Source organism: Sinocyclocheilus anshuiensis, unplaced genomic scaffold (assembly GCF_001515605.1).
Source record: "Sinocyclocheilus anshuiensis isolate Anshui unplaced genomic scaffold, SAMN03320099.WGS_v1.1 scaffold658, whole genome shotgun sequence".
NCBI lineage: Eukaryota > Metazoa > Chordata > Actinopteri > Cypriniformes > Cyprinidae > Sinocyclocheilus > Sinocyclocheilus anshuiensis.
Genome location: NW_015542402.1, coordinates 134324 through 157514, shown reverse-complemented (window position 1 = coordinate 157514; position 23191 = coordinate 134324). Strand labels below are relative to the sequence as shown.

The 23191-nt window shown below is 36.7% G+C and overlaps 1 protein-coding gene across 3 annotated transcripts in view; it reads left to right on the top strand.

Moving 5' to 3' along the window:
- The first annotated feature begins 1652 nt into the window (after positions 1-1652).
- The window catches only part of shroom1 (shroom family member 1), a 32132-nt gene continuing 10593 nt past the window's right edge, over positions 1653-23191 (top strand). For all 3 annotated transcript variants that reach the window (XM_016492169.1, XM_016492170.1, XM_016492171.1), the window contains exons 1-3: positions 1653-1708; positions 17670-20212; positions 21023-21075. In XM_016492169.1, coding sequence (XP_016347655.1) covers positions 17756-20212; positions 21023-21075 — 2510 coding nt within the window. In that variant the 5' untranslated portion in view covers positions 1653-1708; positions 17670-17755. The remainder of the gene's footprint in view (positions 1709-17669; positions 20213-21022; positions 21076-23191) is intronic.

The window sequence follows — 23191 nt, the reverse complement described above, 5'->3', positions numbered from 1 at the left end:
TGAGTATTACTAATGGATTTTCTGAGTCTGTTGAGAATCATCTTTGTATTTTGCTGTATTGAGAATAAAATCTATATGATTAAAGAGTTTTGTCTGTGGTTTGGATTTCTTTTCTTTCTTTTAAAGTGTTTTTGAGCATGGATGTGAACCTTAATTTAGCTTCAGGAACACACTATGAATTTTGATGCACTGATGGTGAAAGAAATGCACCAACAAGTGTCCGAACGGTCCGGTGCTTCAGCATTTTAATCCCCTTTTTACAGCTCGCTTTAATGATTCTGTTATGTGACAAATGGAGGTTTCGAAATAGGCAGTATTCTATGCAGTCTGAAATCATAGGAGGTTTAAAGCAGTGCTGGAACTAATTGTCAATTCTACCAGTGTTGGGGAAAGTTACTTTTAAAAGTGATGCATTACAATATGGCATTACGCCATAAAAAGTAACTAATTGTGTCAGTTACTTTTTATGGAAAGTAATGCATTACGTTACTTTTTGTCACCTGGGCTGGGCTTGCTTGTATGCATTTTAATAACAAAACCCCAAAAGTTATATTTTTGACAACTATAAAGGCTTTTTCAATCCAAAGGTGAAATTAATAAACCTCAGCCTAAAGCAAGTGCCTCTTCCACTGCACTTACTCCCGATTCACGGGACAGGAGACGTGTCGGTAAATAAATGGGATAAAGTAACTCAAATATTTTGTTGTAAATTTTAAAGTAATGTGTTACTTTACTAGTTACTTGAAAAATCATCTGATTATGCAACTCGCATGACTTGTAATGTGTTACCCCCAACACTGAATTCTAATTAAACTTTGGGTTAATGAAAGCATGAAAAGTGTTACCACAAATAAAATGACAAAGTCATAAAATGTACATTCATTGCGAGAACTTGAGCTCTAATAATATAATTATGATCACAATAATCCGCTTGGTATTCGGATCTCGCATAGCTGGGTCATGCATACACTCTAAAAAATGCTGGGTTGTTTCAACCCAACTTTGGGTCAAATATGGACTAACCCAACTTTTGGGTTAAAAATTTAATGTAAACATTTAACCCAACGGTTGGGTTAGTCCATATTTGACCCAAAGTTGAGTTGAAACAACCCAGCATTTTTTAGAGTGTAGCATTACTGTACAGTAAAGTACAGTAGCATATCAAATCATTCTGTTATATCTTTCATAACATAGTTGAGAATCATCTTTGTACAAAGTTTGGCTAAAAACAGCCTGAAACATAAAAACTGAGTGGTGAATGAAAAAATAAAACATTGTTTTTGCCTATACATGCCTTTTCATGTCTGTTTATTCTTTTTGTAATACTTAGTCCTGGCGTCCTCTATAAATGACACAGAATAAAATATGAATAAAAAATGAATGCTTTTTTCTCCATTTGTTTCTTATATTCCGACCAATGTAATGACGTAAAAAAAAAAAAACTATTTTTTTCTGGTTCTCAGGAGGATATTACATGTTTACAGGTAGGCAGCATTAACATTTACATAAACAAATATGACGGCCATTGTTGGACAGCTCAATAACTTTCTCCTGAACTTGCCCCGCCCCTTTTGTGGCCCCGCCCCCGCCCGCTGATTGGCTCTCGCACAGAGGAGGCAGTCGCTTCACTTTGCCTCAAGTCACTCGGAGTTCTGCTTTAGAACGCTCCGTGGACGGCGGTGTGATGAAGCGCGCTCGAGCCGTGCAGGTAAGCAGCTCCAGGTGGAGTGTGTTCAAAGTGCTGGGATCGTTTTGTAAACACGATAGTTTCGGTCAACAGCTCACAGCAGCAGCTGGATCAAATGATGTGTCCGTATAGAGTGCAAATATGTGGAATGGATTTACTTATTTTGATAAGATGTTCATTCAAATGCATGTACTTTTAATACGGGCTTAGTGTAACACTATTACACAAGAGGTTTTTGTACAGAAGTGCATTATTTTCGGGGACTTTGTCCCACCAGGGAAAGAGGTAATCACTACTTTCCCCTCTCACATACTCTATAAAAAAAACAGCTTGACCAGCTCAAGACTAATTTAAACCTTTTTTCAGCAGGGATGTGTAATAAATGGATAGAAAGAGAGATCAGAGGATTGCAATGTATTTTGGCAAAGGGTCTGTTCATAATAGATAGCCTACGTTGCATTCTGTGGGTCACAGTCCACTTTAGTTGAATTATTCAGTGCGCCTTATGTGCAAGATGACTTTAGAGGGCTGAAAATGTGACAGCTTTGCTCTGCATTGTTCGGTGGAAACCAGACTCTGGCGTTTTGTCCAGTTGCTGAAACTCTATCAGTCTTGCGTTGAAAACCGCCTCCCCGTGTTCTCTGTAGCAGGCTTCGCTTGATTTAGGAATAGCATGGCATGCAAGAAGCATCTAAACACAAACGCAACTGCACCTGCTGAAAAACCTGCAACACAATGCATCCTCGTCTCGCTCTTGTCAGAGAACGCACGAGCCAGTTTTACTGTTCTTTAGCAACAACAAAGACGCTTCCCATGCTTGCATTGTCATTAAAAACACCTGCTACAGGTGCATTTATGCATGAAATATCATTTGTATAACTCAAGGAATGTCTATTGAGGAGGTCAGGAAGGATTACAGTAATCATTTGCTCGCTATGTAACATTCAGCAATGTCCTTTTGCATGGAGACAATCCATTTATTGTTTGGGGGTTACTTTAACGTTCAGTACATCCTTAATGCAAACTGGTTTATCCAGGCTCACTGTCACAAACTTGTTTATCTATAAAACTGCAGCTTTTGACATTGATGTTCTGAGTTAAAAAAATAATAATAATTTAGAAACTTTCTGTTTGATTGTCAATGCGAGTTTCAAAAGCTTAAATTCATGTTTTTTCAAATGCTGACACACTCACATGGAATGTGCCATATGGGTCAGTTACATGCATTAAAAATGCCATTATGGGCAGATGTTAGTCAGGCATGAAGGTAAACTGATCCGACGCAAAGTTACCTGAGCTTGTGTTGTAATAAATATTGTCAAACGGTTAGTAGGATTGCCAGATGTACCTGGTTAGACTGCTGCCTAGTCTTGTCATCTTTTGAGTTAAACGAACAGTTCATTCAAAAATGAAACTTCATTCCTCATTTAGATTTTCTATGAGTGTGGAGTACAAAAGGAGAATTTGTCAGCCAGTCTTTTAATGTAAATGAATGGGGAAATATGCCGATCATGCTCCAAAATGACCTAAAAAAACCGAATGCTAAACATTTTGTCATCATTTACTCATCCTCATGTCGTTGCTGTTTGGATTATGTTCCGTTCTGTTGACTTTTATGTTGATACTCTGTTCTGTTTCCAGTTGTCCCGGTTTCTCCCAGTGTTGCCAAACCACCCTCAAAAGTCTCAATTTTTCACAAAAAGTCGCCAAATATGAAAACAAAGTAAATTTGGTAAAGGTAAAGTTTAGTAAATATAATACCATTTTTAGTCGGTTGCCATGGAGTTGCTAGGGTTTTCTGGATATTTACTAGGACGTTGCTAGGTGGTTGCTAAGGTGTTTTGAGTGGGTTTTTTTTAACACTTTGGTATTCAGTTGCCGAATTGTTCTGAATAGTGACTGTCTTGTTTTGAGCGGTTGCTAAGTGGTTGCTAAAGGGATGAGTGCGGTTTTTAGTCCATTTTAGTCTGTTGCTATGCAGTTGCTAGGGTGTTGCTAAGGTGAGATCATGTGACACTGAAGACTGGAGTAATGATGCTGAAAATTCAGCTTTGATCACAGAAATAAATTACATTTTACAATAAAGATTAAGTATAACAACAAATTCTGAAGTGAAATTAGGAAATGCGTGTGATCTGCAAGCACATCAAACATGATGGAAATGATGGAAAGACACAAAAGACACATAATGTTAGGAATTTGTTTTATGTGTCACCAAAGTGCATCCCTGTCCTGCTCAAATACAACAGATAAGAGATATTATGATTCTCCAAAAACAAAAACTTTATTCATACAAACTTATTTCAGTCAACACGCTCTATTACTACAAAGTAAGTGCAAAATACTGCATCCCAGCACACATGACACGATGATGCACTGTGTCTCTCTCAGTATCTGGTTGACATGACTGTGCATGAATTGTGGTATAACTTTTGTGTCCGTGGTTAAAAACAATATGTTTTTCTCCGCCATCTTGATTGATGCTTATAATGAAATTGTGGTGTGCATCATGGCAGGCGTGGTGTACTGGTGTGTTCTGCGCAGACTCATTGTCATGATTGAGAGCAAACGTGAGAGGTCACGGGCCTACGGCAGGGTGTGGCCAAGTAAAAAATAAAAAATCTCCAAAAAATCGCTAGTTTTATTTAAATATAGCTAAAATAGCTCCTTGTAGCAAAAAATAAAAAAAAGTCGCAACTACAATGAGAAAGTAGCTAAATTTGACGACAAAATCCCCAAATTGGCAACACTGGTTTCTCCTCTCTTGTTTCGTTTAGGTTTTCTTTGTTTCTGATTATGTGCTTATTTTTTTCTGTATTACCAATGAATATCACCCGTGTTTTCATTTAGTCCCTTATGTGTATGTACACACAGCCCTGTGTTTTTGTTTGTATCTGTAGGTCGTTGTTAACGCGCAGTGTGTTTGGCGTTTATTTAGTGATCGTATTTTAGAATACTCCAGCGTCTTCACCGTCGAGTGTGTTGGATAGCAGCCACATTGTTACAGTTCCAAACCTGTATGAGTTTCTTTTTTTCAGCTAAACACAAAAGAAGTTATTTTGAGGAATGTTCGTAACCAAACAGTTGCTGGTAGCCATTGACTTTTCATTGTATTTATTTATTTTTTTTCCATATTATGGAAGTCAGTGACTACCAGCACAACATATGGGTGTGTAAATGATGAACATTTGGTCAGTATTTAACTTAATTTACTTTTGATGAAAGTCCAAATATTTTCTTATCAACTGAAACTGAGATTCTTCAGGCCTGATAACTCTGAGGGGAGATTATATACTAAAAATAATATTATTAGTGTTATTTCTAACTAAGACAGAGATCTATTACTATTTGTAATGCAATCTCACTGTAAAATAAATGAAAGAATGTTTAATAAAAATATTTATTGATTATATTTATTTATTTATTATAAATTCTTATTAAAATTGTGAAATTATCCTGTGGAATAAAATCCTTTTAGGCAAAAGCTCCCTCAATTCTTTTCTAGTAGTGTTCAGTGAGGGACTTGCCACTTATTCTGTGCACGTATACGAACAGAGTTATGGAAGTAAAATAATGACAAATGTATCTGAAACAAAAAAGCATGTTGAATTGCACTAACTGAAAAAAAATGCATTGCATTAACAGTGCTTGCATTTTAATGCATTTAGGGCTTGCATTTTTAGGGACTGGAATTCAACATGGTTATATATTTAAGCTGTGAATATTTCAATTAAAAACATTTCACACACATTTTCATTGTTTAAAAAAAAAATAATAAAAATTTCAGTAATCCATATTCACCTTCCAGAGTTCACTTCCAAAATACTGTTTAAAAATAAAACCTATAATAATACGTGCATTTTTTTTCAATTAGTGCAATTCAACATGCTTTTTTTTTTTTTTTTACATTTGTCATTATTTTATTTCCACAGTCCACTTTCACTTCAGTCAGGTGATTAAAATGTGAAGAAAAAAAAATAATGAAAACATGGTACTGAACCTTTTTCCATGTTCAGAGAAAAGCTTGGCAATGTGTTTGTCGTATGAAGTGAAAAGGCGGCAAAAGTAGTGTTTGCCTAGTGCTTAACACCCTTAAATATCTCAGCTTTTCATGTCCCTTCGTTCTTCTAGCGCTCATGATCATGTGACCCACTTGTAATTCATTAAATGAGAGAGCTGTCTACATGAACTAGTGTAACTCATAAAGAGAAAGCAGCGTGATCCAAACAGCTCAACTTCAGAGGAGCTCCTGGAGAATGTGACTGATTGCTTCAGCGTCTCTGAGTGATCAAGCATGAAAAGCCTACTGCAGGACAATGAGACGTCTGACATTATAATGCACCCATCTACTGAAAATGCCACTCTGTTTGTCCAGCAAAAGTCGCACCACTTTAATGGCAGTAAAACAAACTCTGGCTTGGCATGCATAAACTTGAATTTCAGTTGGGGGTGAATCTAACAAATAGTAAGTTCAACATTTCACATTATTGCAATTTATCAACCACACTGCACTGAATATCTGAAGCTGCGTTCACACTGATGGCCATTCAATCGGTTCAAGGTCGCTGGTTTGGTTTCTAGGAGTTTTCTCCACTTTGTTGCATCATGTCGCTGATGTGTCTTGCTTAAAACCAGTGTCATTTTAGCTCATAAAAGAGGTATTCCGAATGCTGATATGTGGTAGGCTTGGCATTTATCCCATAATTACAGTGCATTTCAGGCATATTTCAAACACCAAGATGTCTGATTTAACAGAGAAGAGAGCAGCAACACCGCATGCCTCTTCCACCTCTCTGCTTTCCACGTTTTTATCTTTTTCTGAATTAATGCCAGGTAGCAAAGCATACAAGCACTAAACCGTGGCAGTGTAGCTGTGTTTTATTCCAACACGACTCTCTCACTCTCTTTCTTTACTGTAATGGCTGCTCTTTGTCATCTGCTGTAATTAGCAAAAGTGCAGCGACTAAACCCATTTGTCACATTCCTTCCATATTAGGATTTTAATAGCAGTTATTATCTTATATTACCTTATTTTTACCTTGAAGGCCTTTGTGTTGAGCTTCAAGCATCTTACACAGTGGGAAGGATGAACAGTTAGCTTGCTGAATTTTCCATTAGCTGTAGTTTCAAGTAAGTGCATCTTTGCTGCTGAGATCTTCTTGAGTCTTTCAGCAGAACGGGTGCAGATTTTTGTCCCTCGTGAAAAAAACACACTTGTACTGTGTGTTAATAATATTGTAATTTTTCTAAGGACATCAACAAAAATCCAGTGTTGTGATTTTAATATGGTATATATATATATATATATCTCCAACAGTTCCTTTTAATTCCTTCACTTCCAAAACATTCTTCTGATTTCCCCAATTTCTTCTTTTAGCATTTTAGTTCTGTTACTTCCCTTCCAGTTTTTTTTTTTTTTTTGCTTTACGGTCTGAACAGAAACCACTACAGATCCCACAATAGTGTGTGTGAAATTATACAGATTTTTATGTAAATACTGTCTAGTAGCTGAAAACATGGAGTCATAACCTCAAATTTAAGTAATTTAATCTTTATTATTACATGAATTAATTAAATTATTCCGTGTTTTTGCAAACCAGTCAGAGGACATGTACCATACCTGATCTCTTCAGCTGATCAAACTGTTTTTATTTGCAAGTCAGATTTGAGAGGAACAAAGGCAAATGTTAGCGTGTGCTATTGGTTGTCTTGGTCTCGTCGAGTTGCCATAGACTTCACAGACTTATGACTTCACCTTTGCTTAGTTGCATGATTGTCTGCGATCTCAAGGTCAGTGAACAGGAATCCAGAAAGGAATGTTTGAACAGTCAGACATTAAGGTTATTTCTTCATCTGACTAATAAAGGCTTGCCAACAGTAAAGAGAAAATGCACAATGTCCAAACTATATTTCACCCCAACATCAAAGAAGAATAAAGGAATTTTAATTTGTTTCATTAAAATGAAACCCATTGAGGGACCATTAAGTTTTTTGCAAAAGTAATTCTCATTACAAAAAAAGTGTCCTATATATTTCAGCATAGATAAAATTTAGCTCAACAAATAATATTATATTTACTTCCAACTGTAATTTAAAAAGTTTTGAAAATTGAAAAAAATATGGCATTATTTTTTATTACGTTAATGTCATGAAAATGTCGTAATGCAATAAATCAATCAATCAATCAATCTTAAAGGTCCTAAAATAGGCTTCACTTTTTTAATGCCAAACTATTATTTTAGTTTCATTGAGATACTATTAGTTTTTATTCATATTTTGAATGGTTTTTATTTTTATATATTCTGTTTTCATTTCAATTTTAGGTAAAATTTTAGTAATTTTGTTTCTTTTAGTAGTTTTTTGTTTTTTAATGTGTCTACATACTTTTTATTCATTTCTATTTCAGTTTTAGTTATTTTAGTACATCAAGTTAAGCTAAATTAAAATGAGAAATGTTGCCTTTATTATCCTGTAATTAGCCGAAATAACAAAAGTTTTTTTTTTTTTTTTTTTTTTTTTAAGTAATGATTTTTTTTAATGGTTATCATTTTAGTTTCAATTTTAGTTAACTATTATAACCCTGATGCAAAAATGTAGTTTATTTCTGTTTTTTTGATTTTGAGGTAAACTATGACCTGACATTTCTTGGTTGATTTTGTAAGGTTCATCCTCTTGAAGTTCATGCTCTTTTAAGAATGCATGTGGACGTCAGGCTGGTGACGTTGTTGAGAAATATAAATGATTTTTGTTTACGTGTTTTTGGGCTGATATAATTAATTAACCTAATAATCGAAAGCCTTCAAACCAGAAAAAGAAGAATCTGACTATAAAGTTACCTGGTGTCTGAATGGACCTGATCTCCGTATTGTAGACATATTCTGTTCTATGTTGTGGGTCATCTCTATAATAGTATAGTTAGTTAGTAGTGAGCTGAATTGTTTGTTACTGTGCTGAGTTTGATTGACAGGCAAGTGTCACCTGATAGCACCTCTACCTGGCATGGCCTCTCAGAGACTGTAATGTGAGAATTTCAGCAATTTCCATTTTCCACTCCCCGTGTAGGATTACTTATGTTTTCCAGCTTATTTTCCAACTGAGTTGCAAAAGGAGAAAAGTGCACCTGGCAGTTTTTTGTCTTGAAATGATTAACAGGCCTAGGGGTTTTGAAAAACATTTGGCATTGCCATTCGGTGACTTGCAGTATTTTCTTGTAGAGTGTTTTCGTTGAGTTCCTTTGTGAGGCTTACATGTTATGTAAGGGAGGATAAAAACTAAACTTTGTCCTTATGGGCTGTAAACAAACATTTCTGTGTAATCGAGCGAGTGCAATTCACCTGTCACGTTGTGTGACGAGTCCCAGTCAGCACAGGTCCTGTCAGTAACACATTAGCTACTGAAGTTGAATCATCAGAGAAAGTCGTGTCATGAATGTTAGCAACCTGAGTCAATGTGACATAATACCGTATGCTTGCGTTGCATGTGTAAGTTTATCTTGCACATCCCCATCCCATGCAATCACTTTACCACTGATAAGGACTCCATAAGAGTGCTGTTAGCTAGTTGTCATTAGGTTACACGAGAACTGACAATGCACAAGCATGCATCTGTCGGGTTGCGGGATTGTCCTGATGTAAGCAGAATTTGTGCCAACTTTCGAAAATAGCCATTGATTTGCCAGCCTAAGTTTTATCATTCATCATTCATTTTGATTCAGCATTGCAGAAATAATGATAATAAATGGGTATTGATGTTTTTGAATGAATTTTGAAATATATGATTTTTAAAAAATGAAATTATACTCTAAATATGAAACTAAAAGCACCAGTAGGTCTTAATGAGTGATTCGTTTAGTCATTCATTCAACCGATTCATTCAGATACGAAGCAAGTGTATTGCTTTTAAGTCTTTATGAATGGTTCACTGAATCATTGGCTCATTCGATTCATTAAAAAATGCAGATTCGTCCAGTATTGGAAAAAGTTCTGCTGTGCCTTCGTTTGGATCTATTTTCGTTTGCAAAATTGAGCAAAACAGACGGTGCGGACAAAATTGTCTCTAAAACCCTATTAACGTTATTTATTGAACTGTGAAATTAGTATCACATTTACAATTGTGCAGATATCTGGAAAAGACAAAACTATTGCACGTGTGATATTGCTAAACTATATCATATGATGTAAATATAAGACACAAACCCACACAGGGGCATTTTTGCCCTCATATCTTGAATTTATGGCATATAACTGCATTCTCACAGGCTCCATCACGCAGTCAGTCGGCGTCCATATTTATGCAGCCATGTGATTGTGATTTTTTTACGGGTAAATGGTGTTCTTAAAACCTCCTTAACTGTAGTGTACAGACTCACAGCTTTATTGCTTAAATTATAGGGATGTAACGATGCGGTGGCTGAAAATCAATAAAATATATGTGGTGATTGAAGTTGGTTGAGATGTTAAACGAATCGTGATACAGTTGGCGGTGGGAGTTTATATGAATGTGTCTCTGAGGGGAACTGACTGTCTTCAAAAAAGTTTAGATGGTTTTCTTTTCATCTTGTCTCTGTATAATGAATATTAAAGTAGTGTTTATAAGCGCAGCACTGCTTTGTTCCATTAGCGCCACCTGCTGTCAGAGAGTGAATCTGCATCTCATTCAGTCCGTCTGCTGTTTTGGTTTCATTCAGATCTATTTTATGTAGTATAGTTTCACAAAGCTAAAGTCAGACCTTTCTGGTTGAAATTATGCAATCTAATTTAAATCAGAAACTGCTCATGTTGCATGCATGCAGCATCTTTGTTTGGAGTAAAATCCAGTGGATGCCTCTAATTTTAAGTGGAGAGAGCACAGACAAAGCCTTAGTTTGTATATCTTTTATTTGTATTTATTTATTTGATTTGGGATTTGTTTTAACATTTCTGTTTAGTTTCGTTATTTGTCATATTTCAATTTCACTAAGAAATGTGCAGCATTTTGTCTGGGAAATAGTAAAAGGACTCCTTTTGATTTATAATTTGTCTTAAATCTCATTGTGTAAAAAATTGTGAGAAACTCTTATCGTGAAATCAGTGTCGTATCACATCGTGAGCTGAGGGAATCGTTACATCCCTATTAAATGATAAAACTCTTGACAATCTCACTATGATAAAACACGCCAGTGCTCAATAAATTATTATTATTAATAATGATCAGAAAAAATGATTTCTCTGCCAAGTTATTTAGTTCATTAAAATGTAGCATTGCAAGTCAATATAGAATACAGAAAATAAACCCATGAGCTACAGTAACATTTTGGGTGCCAAATAAATGATTTTCAGGCATGACTCAAAGTATTTTGTATACCAGTTATAGGAATACAAGGAAACATCTTTATGAAAGGATGTGAATGACTATAATCACATCTGTATTGTTCTTTCTAGAGCAACTATCAGTGACAGGAAAGAAAGACACTTTGTGACGTCATTGAATTGTACAGTGAGTTAGATCACTGGAACGCCTCGAGAAAAGATTGCGTCAATGTTCATCGCCCTTTTCTCATCCTGACGCCTTTTGTGCCTTTCCCTAAGGACCGTCCCTTCATCTACCTGCTCCACTTCTTGTATTCTCATGGCTTCTAATAGTGAGTTTTTAGGTAATGAGAGAACAGTCTCAGGGTCCACCATTATTCCTCACAGTATCCTTATCATGGCTGACAATAAGGATACTGGTACTAGTAATTTCCCACTACTTTTTATTCTGTTGTGTTCTTGCTATAAAGGACGGCCACTACATAGACTTCAGGAAGGGCAACATAAAGAATGTCAAATCTCAAAGTGGGCCATTTCCTCACCGACGCTTCTACATGTCCGTTTACTGTCTTGTGTTACACTTGTTCTTTCACCTTGTCCTGTTACCTAAGAGAGGCAGTGTTAAGAATGTGTCATAATTTGGCACGAACATTTCCCTGGTTAAAGTTTAGTTCTTACTTGCCCTTTCGTGGTTTTCATTTGCATCTGTAAAAAACTGTTTTTCTGGAGATGTGGTAATATTTCAAATAATATTGTGTTCTTCTAAAATGTGCCAGTGGCATCACTTTAAAAACTATAAAATGATGCAACATTTAAAAGGCCTAATGCTACTCTACATATTGTCACAATACCTAAAACTGTTAATTCCAACATTTGCATGCTAAAACATTTTTTAAATCAAGCATTAGTTATCTGTTAGTTAATGCACTGTGAACTAGCATAAACAATGAACGATTGTATTTTTATTACAGTAACAAAGATTAATAAATGCTGTCGAAAATATATTGTTAGTTAATGCTGTTTAATGTTATTGTAAAGTTTTTACTGAATAATTATTGTGTCCGTCTTATTAACTTTGTTTTGTGTGTGTGTGTCTTTATACTTGGCTCTGTTTGCTTGACTTCATTGTTTCTTCGAGAGTAGTGACTTTCAGGATTTGGATACAATCACATTTTATCCTAAATTCCATGGATTTCAACCTTAGAAAGGAACAAGTCGGATTTATAATTTTTTTAAATTGTCCCTTCACTAAGTCCCACCTTAAAATAATGAATTGCCTTCCGACAATCTTTTGTGTATTTCTGATTCTATGGAGGATCTGTGTGTTTGAATAGTTAATTAAAAGTTAATTTTACTTAAATGTGTCAAATTCTGTTACCTGGGACACTTAATAAACAGTGACACGGTATATTCAGATGAAGGGAAACGAGTGGATTTTTTTCTTTCAAAATCTTTAAATATTGAGACGTGCTAGCTGAGGACCCCAACTGTGTCGATTGAACATTTTATAATCAGTAATAGTACCTTCAGCATCCACAGATCATGGACTAAATGAATGAATTTAACATTTAATGTAGACAAGTATTAACTGATTGTTAATGAGTTGAAAGCATTTATATGGGCAGAAACCAGGAAATACGGCCACATGACTGCATTTTCATTCTTAGCAGAAATTGCTAATTGCACATTGTGAATGTATTGCATTTTGTGTCACCAGAGAAGGATATTTGCAGGCATTCTGCAGGTGGAATGTGTGCGCTTGATTTTAACATTATTTGTGTTGAATAAGCTGGAGGGAACTTTTTTTTTTTTTCAAACATGCATTCCAAAGTGACTTATACTGTATAATGCAATTAACATCAAGCAAAATATACGCAAAGCGTACTCATTTGTATTGGTGCCGAATGAGAGAAGTATGCATTTCTCACACACTGGTGGTAGTTTCACTTAAAAAAAAAAAAATGCTTCCCGCTTAAAATAAATGTTTTTTTTTTTTTTTACGACTACCACAGTAATTTATGTTTTTTTTTTTATACTTATAGTTTTCATTCCTGTTCTGTTCTGAACCATTACATTTAAAGGATTTGTTGTGGAGTGACGCAATCTGAAATAAATATTTATAGTGTTTATTAATGTTTTGTTTTACTTCACCAGTATTTTACATTTATAAATGTAATTATGAAATAATTGGCTTTTTCTTCATTAATCGCACGTGTTGACAATGATCTCGTTTGTTAAGAGATCTTAACACCCGATTATGAGAGCAGGTGACAGATGGATGACACTTAGATACTTCGAGTCTGAGTAAGGTTAAGAATAGCGCACCTTTGTTTGTCAGAGGCTTTTGTGAATTCAGAAGTTCAACTGTCAGTAAAAAAAAATTTTTTTTTTTTTTTTTACGACTACCACAGTAATTTATGTTTTTTTTTTTATACTTATAGTTTTCATTCCTGTTCTGTTCTGAACCATTACATTTAAAGGATTTGTTGTGGAGTGACGCAATCTGAAATAAATATTTATAGTGTTTATTAATGTTTTGTTTTACTTCACCAGTATTTTACATTTATAAATGTAATTATGAAATAATTGGCTTTTTCTTCATTAATCGCACGTGTTGACAATGATCTCGTTTGTTAAGAGATCTTAACACCCGATTATGAGAGCAGGTGACAGATGGATGACACTTAGATACTTCGAGTCTGAGTAAGGTTAAGAATAGCGCACCTTTGTTTGTCAGAGGCTTTTGTGAATTCAGAAGTTCAACTGTCAGGTGGGAGCGGCAGAAGCAATTACAGCAGAGTCCTGCACCTGCGGGGGATTCCTCACAATGAAGAAAAGACATTAGGCATGAACGTGATGTACAGAGGTGTTAGGTAGTTTAACTGTTTGATCTTCTCGGCTAGTTAGTTGAGCAAGTAGTACTTGTTGGACAGATTTTCTTAAGATAATGAGTAGGCTGAATAGAATCTTACGTTTAATTTCATATTGGAATGTCTGACTTTTGATTGCTGATCTTGAGACACTGTCGTATGGACATTGTGACTTTTTATCTTGCAATTCTGACTTTTTTTTTCTCAGAATTACGAGATATAAACTCTCAATTGCCAGTTACAAAGTCAGAATTGTGGACTTTTTTTCCTCACAATTGTGAGGAAATTCTAAATTCTTTTCTCATAATTGTGAGATGTAAAGTCACAATTGCAAGTTAAGTCTAGTTCTCAGAATTGCGACTTTATATCTCACAATTCTGACTTTATATAAGTCACAACTGCCAGTTTGTATCACACGATTCTGAGAAAAAAAAGTCAGAATTGCAAGATAAAAAGTCACAATTAGCTTTCTATTTTTTATTCAGTGGCGGAAAGAGGCTTCCATACTGTTGAGAGGAGACATGTAAAATTACAAACAAAAAAAAAGTCTTCCTTTTAATCTCGTTGTTGTCTGGGAATAATCATGGTGATTTTTCTTTCCTACACTGTAAAAAATGATTTTGATTTTAACAGTAAAAGACTGTAAAAATGCTACAGTAAAAACCTGTTAACTGGTTAACAGTAAGTTTCCATACTATATACGGTGAATAAATGTAATTACATTTAATGTGATTTTAGTATCATGTGTGTCACCATGATGGAGTTTAGTGTTAGTGTGAATGACACTGTGCACCTTCTATATATATATATATAAGTATTGCCCTCCTCAGCTCGTAGAAAAGCTGTTTGTGATGAGCGTTGGTTCATCATGTGACTTTCTCATCACCACCTGTTTTTGGTGGTTATCAGTGCATTACAATGGTTCAAAACAGATATTAGTACTTCAATATGTTGGTTTATTAACATTACATCAGTTAATGAAATACGGTATTTTATTGTGAATTTAAGTTAAGTCTGTAAAACCTAAAGTATTGCTACCATATTTTTTACGGTGAAATTCTAGCAACCACAGCTGCCGGTATTTTACCGTAAATGTCACAGATTTTTTTTTTACAGTGTATGGGAACAGTTACATTTCCTACGATAACAGCTCTACATAAGTTCTTCTTGTTCTACCAGCTCAAATGATTTTGAATGGAATAATGGGCTGGATGATGAAGCCTTTACAGTACTCGAGGGGAGGGTCCTGCTTGGCAGCTCCATCCGTGCAGAGGACTCTGGGAATAAATGGCACCGGGGCCCTCTTTATTCTGAAGCTGGCCGGGAATGCAAGGCCTTTTTTCACTCCTCAGACACCATTATCAGCGGTGAAATATTCCCTCTGCTGCACCCATTGTGCGCTCGCAGGGTGGACGTCACACGCAGGAGGCCCATCCTGCCGGCGTTTGTCTGAGGAGAGATTTGCTGCGCTGACCAAACAGCCAATCAAAGTGAACTCCAGAGGAGAATGTTTTCCAGGATATGCCTGCAGAGAAGTTTAAAGACTTTAAGACTACTTTTTTTCTCTCTCTCTTGAACTCTTGAGTTTTCTGAGGCAGCCTAGCAAGCTTTATAAATTTATACAGGATGGTGATCAAAAAAGTTTGTCCCTCTGTTGTTTTCTCTAGCTCTTGTGCATATTGTCACTAGTTTGCGTTGCCCTTCCTTCCACTCGAATGTTTCTCTGTACTCATGCCCAGAATATTATGTAGCATTTCCTGCACAAAACACCCATGTTTATGTACTGCAATATGTAATTAGGGCATAATGTTCTCATTGTCAATCAAAAAAGCAGTGTTTGTTCTTCCATTGATTGATTACCATAGAATTTAGTTGCTTAATCTGGGAGCATTCTTAAAGTTTAATACTGATTTGAAAAATTGCTTGCTATGAATGTTGTCTGGTGATAGAAGGATCTCCAAGGTTCAAAATTAACATAATCAGATATGTTATAGTATATAAAAGTGATGCTTACAGGTTATATGGATCCAAGACTTACAAATATAAATTTAAGGTGGAATCTTTTATAAGGCTGGCATTCATTAGAGAAATTCAAAGTACATAATCCATCTAAGAGTTCTCACATGATTACTGCCAAAATGTTTCAGCCCGGTTAAAATTGCATTCCAGACATTTTCAATCAGTCCCCCATCCAAGCACCTTTTCATCAGGACTCTCATTAAAGATGTCATCATTGATCAATCGTGCCGCTGTTCATTATTTTATATCTTTCTTCTTAAAAAAAACTAAAGTTTCGTACTATCTAATTACATGCTCCTTTCATGGGACTTGTCTATAGTATGTCTAAAAATATGCATTTTTTACATTCTACACCTTGTTATACACTTTACCAACCAGATTCATCAGTTTCCTCATTAGGAAAATGCTAATGTAGGGGGAAAAAAAGCAAATGTTCCTCCTTACAAGCTTCACGCTTCCTTTAAATAACTTATTAGGTTAAGTCATCCTGACAGTGAGCTGGTAAATAGGACTCAAAGAAAGAGCTTGGAATTAAAAGAATTTTTCACATGAAGGCTGAAATCAGATTGCTTCGTAATTATTTTAGGGGACTTTTAGAGTACTGCATTGTACCAAGCACTACACTTGAATGGAATTCAAACACATTCTTTCAGGGGAGGAAGTTGTAATTCACACACATATCTTAATTTACAGAGATCATATGTGTGCCTCAAATGGTTTACTTATGCACTGTTTTATGCCATTTTGTGGTATAGTAGTGTGAATAGAGTAAGGTGCGTTCACACTGAAATCCCAAAAAGAAAAGTGCATTAGATCAGATACCCAGATGATGCAATTATTTAAAGTGTGCAATGTTGAACACTTCATACACTCAACTGTCACAGCTTTCCTTACACTGTGTCCTAACCAGACGTGCCGTGACGCTGCACCACGCGATAAAAGGTGTCTTTTCCATGTTAACCTGACTTTTTGCCCTAACCAGCCGTGACAAGCGACAGCGGATTCTATTTTAGAAACGGTTTCTATTTTCTGCAACGTCGCAGCTGGAGCAATAACATGCAAACTGTGACAATGATAATCTCAGGTACTTATGTGCTTTATTCAATGTTAAAAGTGTCTAATGTGAGTCTGAATATCATTTTGCATGACCTTTATAGCCATACTGAAAGCAACAATAGATAGATTACCTCAGATCTTGAAAATAAATTAAAGCAAACATGTGAAAACTGTGAACGCATTGCGAACCAGCAAGTGTATTCCATAACAAAGATGGTATCAGTCACTCAGTATGTACTTATAATAATGTTAAAAAGGTTTTAATATTTATGAATTAGATTATAAACTTATCCATTTTGTTGGGAGTGCAGTGCGCTTCCAGAAAGAGTGCGTCCACCCATGCTTCTGATTGGCTGTGAAATTGGATTTTTGTCGTGTAGCCGTATCGTGTTCGGTGTGGACAGACAAATTGCTTGTTGTTGGAATCTTGTCGTGTTGCATCTGGTTAAGACACGGTGTTATGTTGCGAAAGGGGGCGGGCTATCAGATGATGCTAGATGACAGAATAACCTTCTAAAATTCATACACTAGATGGTAGAGTACAAAAAGCATACTATACTTACAGTGTACTTGAGTCATTTGGGGCACAACTCATGTCATTAGCAACTTAATCATTAACACCAATCAATGTAAAACTAGTAATTTTGTTAATGCAAAACAACTGTATTGTGATGTGTATTGTGGTAAATAGGATTTTTTTTTTTTTCAAAATGGCAATTTCACAATTGTTTATATGTTTGTTTCTCCCAGGTAATGCCAGATTCCTGTGGCTTCTGTTTTGTAACTATAGTGAGGAAATATTTCACCTGTGTTCATAATTCCACTTCATAGTCCAAATGGATTCCTATCATTTCCACTTTGAGAGGATGAGTAACCTTGACCTACACCCTCTGAGTCTTCCGGTTAGTCGACTCTCCCCGGCCAAATCCAGTAGTAGTATTGATCAGTATACCCATCACCACAGCAAAGGGGACTCAGCCTATAGCTCATTCTCTGGTGGTTCCACAGTCCCTGATTACCCTTCTCCTTTTCTACTGGATGAGCTCCAGTCGCAAAACTTGCACTACACCGAGCTGAAATACGTGAAGGGTAAATACAGCCCAACCTTTCTTGATTCGGATTCCAAGAGCATGGACCACCTTTACCGATCCATGGAAACCGTTGCACAAGAGCATCACTGGAGCAGCGGTGGCTTCTCTGACATTGAAGATCCACCAGTTCATACGCATCCATTACCACCACCACCACCTCCTGCCCGTCTGAGCAGTTTAGTAACAACCAGGAATCTTGAAAACTCAAGGGCACGTCAGAGTCCAGAAGGACAGCTTGCTGACCTTTCTACTTCGCAGCAGACAAGTAATTCAGAGGTCTGTGGTGTCCGGGCTGAGCCTGGTTATGGTTGCACATTTTCACAGCTTAACGATCACCTCAAGCAAGACCCGGAGGACAAGATGCTTGATCCACCAAAGCCTACAGGAATTTTAAATAGATCACCCCTGCAAACCTGTCAACCAGAGCCCTCTCAGCAGTCTTGGAGCAGCCAATCCGAAACCCAAAGGAAGAGATCGCATTCAGCTTATGGTGGACCCGTTTCTGAGCACCAGTGCTTTGTCAGTTCCTGCCATATGCCGCAGAACATGATCAGTGGGAGTATTCAGCACAAAGGGCAGTTTTATTTTGTTACTGGAGTCTTCAAGTCATCTGAGCCCAGTGTCGTGCAAGGTGTTGGTGAAGGTGCGGAAACCTCCAGTGAGTGGTCTTATAAAGTTCAGCGTAGAAGGCAGAGTTGTCCTGATGGTCCGAGTGGTAAACTGTTTTACCAAGAGGAACACAAATTCAGCATTCAGAATGAAGTTGTAGAGCATCCTAATGAGAAGGCAGTTAATTCCCCTTTCAAGTCAGGGCAGACCTCTGAAGGTGTAGAGGACCAAAGGGTCATGAGTAGAGAAACTGGCAGGCATCACTCCACCAGCCACCCTATCTTCTATTGTGGTCCAGAGGACAATTCAGTTGGTACACTAATGACCCCTGCTCTAATTAAGGAAGACCATACCAGTCATCCCAAGAAAGAGGAACAGATGACCAGAGTTTCGAGGCGGCCCCAACTGGATATTCCAAGTGACAAGATCAGCAAGGAGATTACCCCACTTTTATATCACCTCACAGGAGCAAACAGAGCATCATATACAGACAAGTTCAAAAACAATAATGACTGTGGTATAGAGGTCAAGAATCCAGACTGTGCCAAAGATAAAGAGAAAGCTGGAAATGATGAGCAAACCCCTCCCAGCAGTGAATATCGGCAGAGTGAAATGTCTAAGGAAAAACAACCGAAGGAATTCTTCTACCCATGCGGTACGTTAGATGACTCCTACAAGAAGTATTATAAGGAGAAACTGAAAGATGCCCAATCCAAGGTTTTGAGGGAGACTTCATTTAAAAGGAGAGATTTGCAGCTTTCTCGGCCCCACATGATCAAGCAGCAGACAGACAAAAAACTTTTTGCCGAACCTTCCGGTCCTCCATTTCAAGACAAACTGCCCAACTTGGAGACACCTCCCATGCCACAACTACACAATCCTCAAGAAAAAGACAAAGAGTACAGAAAGGACCTTGGTCAAGAGATTGAGAAGGCCATTGAAAAAGAACCAGAGAAGCCACAGAATATTGCTCAACCACAGGTGCCTCGGGTAGGGAGTAGGAAGCGTTTGACAGCAGATCAGAAGAAACTCTCTCACTCCGAGCCTGAGAAGCTACACCAGCTGGCAGATGAACCTGCTCATATGACCTGCCACTCTCTTGGCAATGAAGCGGAAGGTCTTCTCTCAGAGGGTGATCACGGTCTAGTGGCTGCTAGACGGAAGATGTTCGAAACACGGGGACGTGCTCTGTCTGCCTCCAACTTCTCAAAATCAACTCTGAAGCACCTTCAGCATAAAGTCTTAGTAGCATACATGGAACGCAAAACTGGTCAAAAGATAGCTGAACCCCAGCACCCAGTTCCACAAGTACCCAGCAGCAGGAGTTCAACTGCAGAGAGCTCCAGACATAATTCTGGCATTTCAGACTCCAAGAAGCTCCACAGGCCTCTCTCCGCAGGTCAGATTCTTGACTCCGTGTCAAGCTCTGTTAAATACACCCAGTTCATCACTGCTAAGCACTCAAGGCAGTCCAGCTGGAGAGAGGAGTCCTCTACAGCAGGGAAGTCAGCCTCTGTAGAGAATCTCCTGGACCAGCCTGAACAACCCAAGTGCTTTCGGACCAGAAGCACCTCGACTCCCTATGCTTTCCAGGTATCTTATAAAAAAACAAAATAGTTAAATTAATATCCATGTAGAGCTGCACGATTCTGGATAAATTGAGAATCATGATTTTTTTTTTGTTTCAAATATAAAATTGTGATTCTCCCACGATTCTGAACTAAGCAAAATAGCGTAATTTACTAGAGGCTGTGACAAAACATTAATTGCCTCATTCTATTAAAAAATGTTTAATTAATTTGAATTATTTTAAATAATTAACAAATACTTAATACTTAACAAATACATCCATTACTGAATGAATCCACATTTTTTAATGAATCTTGAATAAATGATTCAATGACAATACATTTTTTAAGTCACTTGTTGCCACCTAGTGGCAAAACAATGTAATCAACATTGTAATCAACAAACCTTATTTAAAATGCTAATTTGTAACTAAAATTACTTTCAAAAGATGATTTGCTCCATTTTGATCGCTACCATAGACATCAGTGTTCATACCCGAACTATAAACTTTTATCCCAGTGCTTCTGTGATAATATGAATGATTAACACAGAAATAACACTGTGGTTGAAAATCTGTTTCATACCTGAACATGATAACTGCTCTCTCTTTGTGTCAGCGACAGTGCGAACACATATTTGAATGTTCCGATATGACTTCGTCAAAGGTTTAATAGACACAGACGATTCGTTGTCATTTAGAAATAAGATCACGTGGGTGTTTATATCGAGATCGCAATCTTTTAACGATTAATCGTGCAGCTCTACATCCACGACTAACATGTAGATTTTCAAATTGCTGTATTTTGCATCATTTTTTTCCTTTTTTTTTTATAGGTTCGGAAACATCCAGACGAGTTCTCAGCCAATCATAATAAGGCTATTTTAAGGTGATATATTATTGCTGAGCAGGATAGCGGTAGAGGTTAGACCTCTGTCCTGCATTTATTATTAGGGAAGCGGGCCAATAATTGGTATCGGCCGATTAAAGCAATTATCTGCACCTTGGCCAAATGCTTAAAAACAGCCAATGATCAGATGATCAAAATGGTAGGGCTGCCACTAACGACTATTTTTATTTCGATTAATCTGTCGACTAATTTAGCGATTAATCTAAATGATTAATTTCCCACAAAAAATCAACAATTTTACTTAAGAATATTTTATTAAACTATATTTTATTAAACCAAATGAAACCCACATTTCTATGTAATACTTTTTTTAAAGCAAAAGTAAAGTGCAACATAGAGTGCAAGAAGCAATCCATCTCGTAGTCCAAATCCCTGAAATCAAAGTTCAGTATTTTAGTGTAAGAATGACAACATGTCCACGTGTTCTAGTCTACTAATAATAAAATTATAATCAAAAAAACACTTTTTAAAGGAGTATTTACCAGAAATGTTATTTACCAGAATTTATTTAGGAGAAAAAATTTAAATGTGCAGTATTTCTGAAAAATAAAGAAAAAATAAACTTAAAAAAAATAAATAAAATCAATTAATTGGAGATGTTTCACAGGTTGTCCAGTAATAACAGAACTAACCCACTGACTGGAGTCGACTACACTGCTCTTCATTATTATTCATGATCAATATGCAAAAACATCTAAAGTAGCACTGAAGTCAGTGAGCTCCAGGCCCCAGGGCGCTACAGCTACTTCTCATCACAAGATAAATCCATGCATATCAAAAACCCAGAACATGCAGCACTGCCATCATTCATGAAGTCCAGCAAACTCAATCATGATACTGACTCTCTTAGAATGATCCCTACATGCTGTTTACGGGCAAGAAAACTAAATGGAAGGGAAGTAAGAGGTGAAAGAGAAAAAGGACACTTCAGCATGCTGAGGAGATTGAGCGAGAGAGGCAGACACCAGCAAGCTCATTTAATTTCATTGAACAATATACTGACTCTGAATCACAATGGGGAAGCCGGCAGACTGCTGAGAATGCAATGTTCCACTATAGAGACCTGATGCTGTTTACAGAGAGATAATATGCATACGGCTGAAGAGACGTTGATGAGAGAGAAACTAGCTGAAATAAGTCATATAGATGAAGATATCTGAATGAATTGTTTGGCAAACATTTATTTTTGTATAAAATCTTAGTGCTGAGCCGTGAAAAACCGAAGCCGTGCTGCGCTTCGACTAGACTAGGATCCCGCCAGCCAGGTTTTCTTAGAACTATAAACACATTTGTTCTGTTTTTTAGACATTCTATCTCGGCTGATTGATACTGACAGTGTGAACGTACTGCTGCTATTGAGAACCTCAACAAAATGAATTTCGCAGCGCAGTGTGATATCTTCAATGTATTCATTCCGTTTGAAATATATTGGCTCATGACCTCCTTATGGCAAACTCTGAAACGCTCTAAACTGGCTGCTTGCCCATCTCTCCCACCACATTTTAAGAATAAAGCATTCTGACAGACTTGTGTTGGGTGGGATGAGAGAGACCCTCTGCTAAGTTATTTCATGTGCCTGATGCCAGCAGGAGCAAAACACTCGGTACTGCGGTAATAGACACCCCACTGATGAATACAACCTAGACTCACTGAAAAACTGTGACTTTAGCTACATTTTTGCAAAACTCCAACATACCAATACAAAATTCACTGCATTTACTGACTGAAATGAACACTAGTTGCAGTAGCATAACAACTTTTATTCCTTTTCACACAAATTACGATTGAACAATAGATGTTTTGACCAGTTCTGTGAAGTAACTGATTACATGTAATCTGGATTACAGTAATCAGATTCCAAAAATTAAGTACTTGTAATTAGATTATGCTACATTTTAAAGATTATTCTATTTAAATCAATGTGATAAACAAGGTAGGTCAAAAGTAATCAAAAAGTAGTCTGATTATATTACCTAAAATGTGTAAATGTACACTAACGACTATTTTTATTTCGATTTAGCGATTTTAGCGATTAATCTAAATGATTAATTTCCCACAAAAAATCAACAATTTTACTTAAGAATAACTATATTTT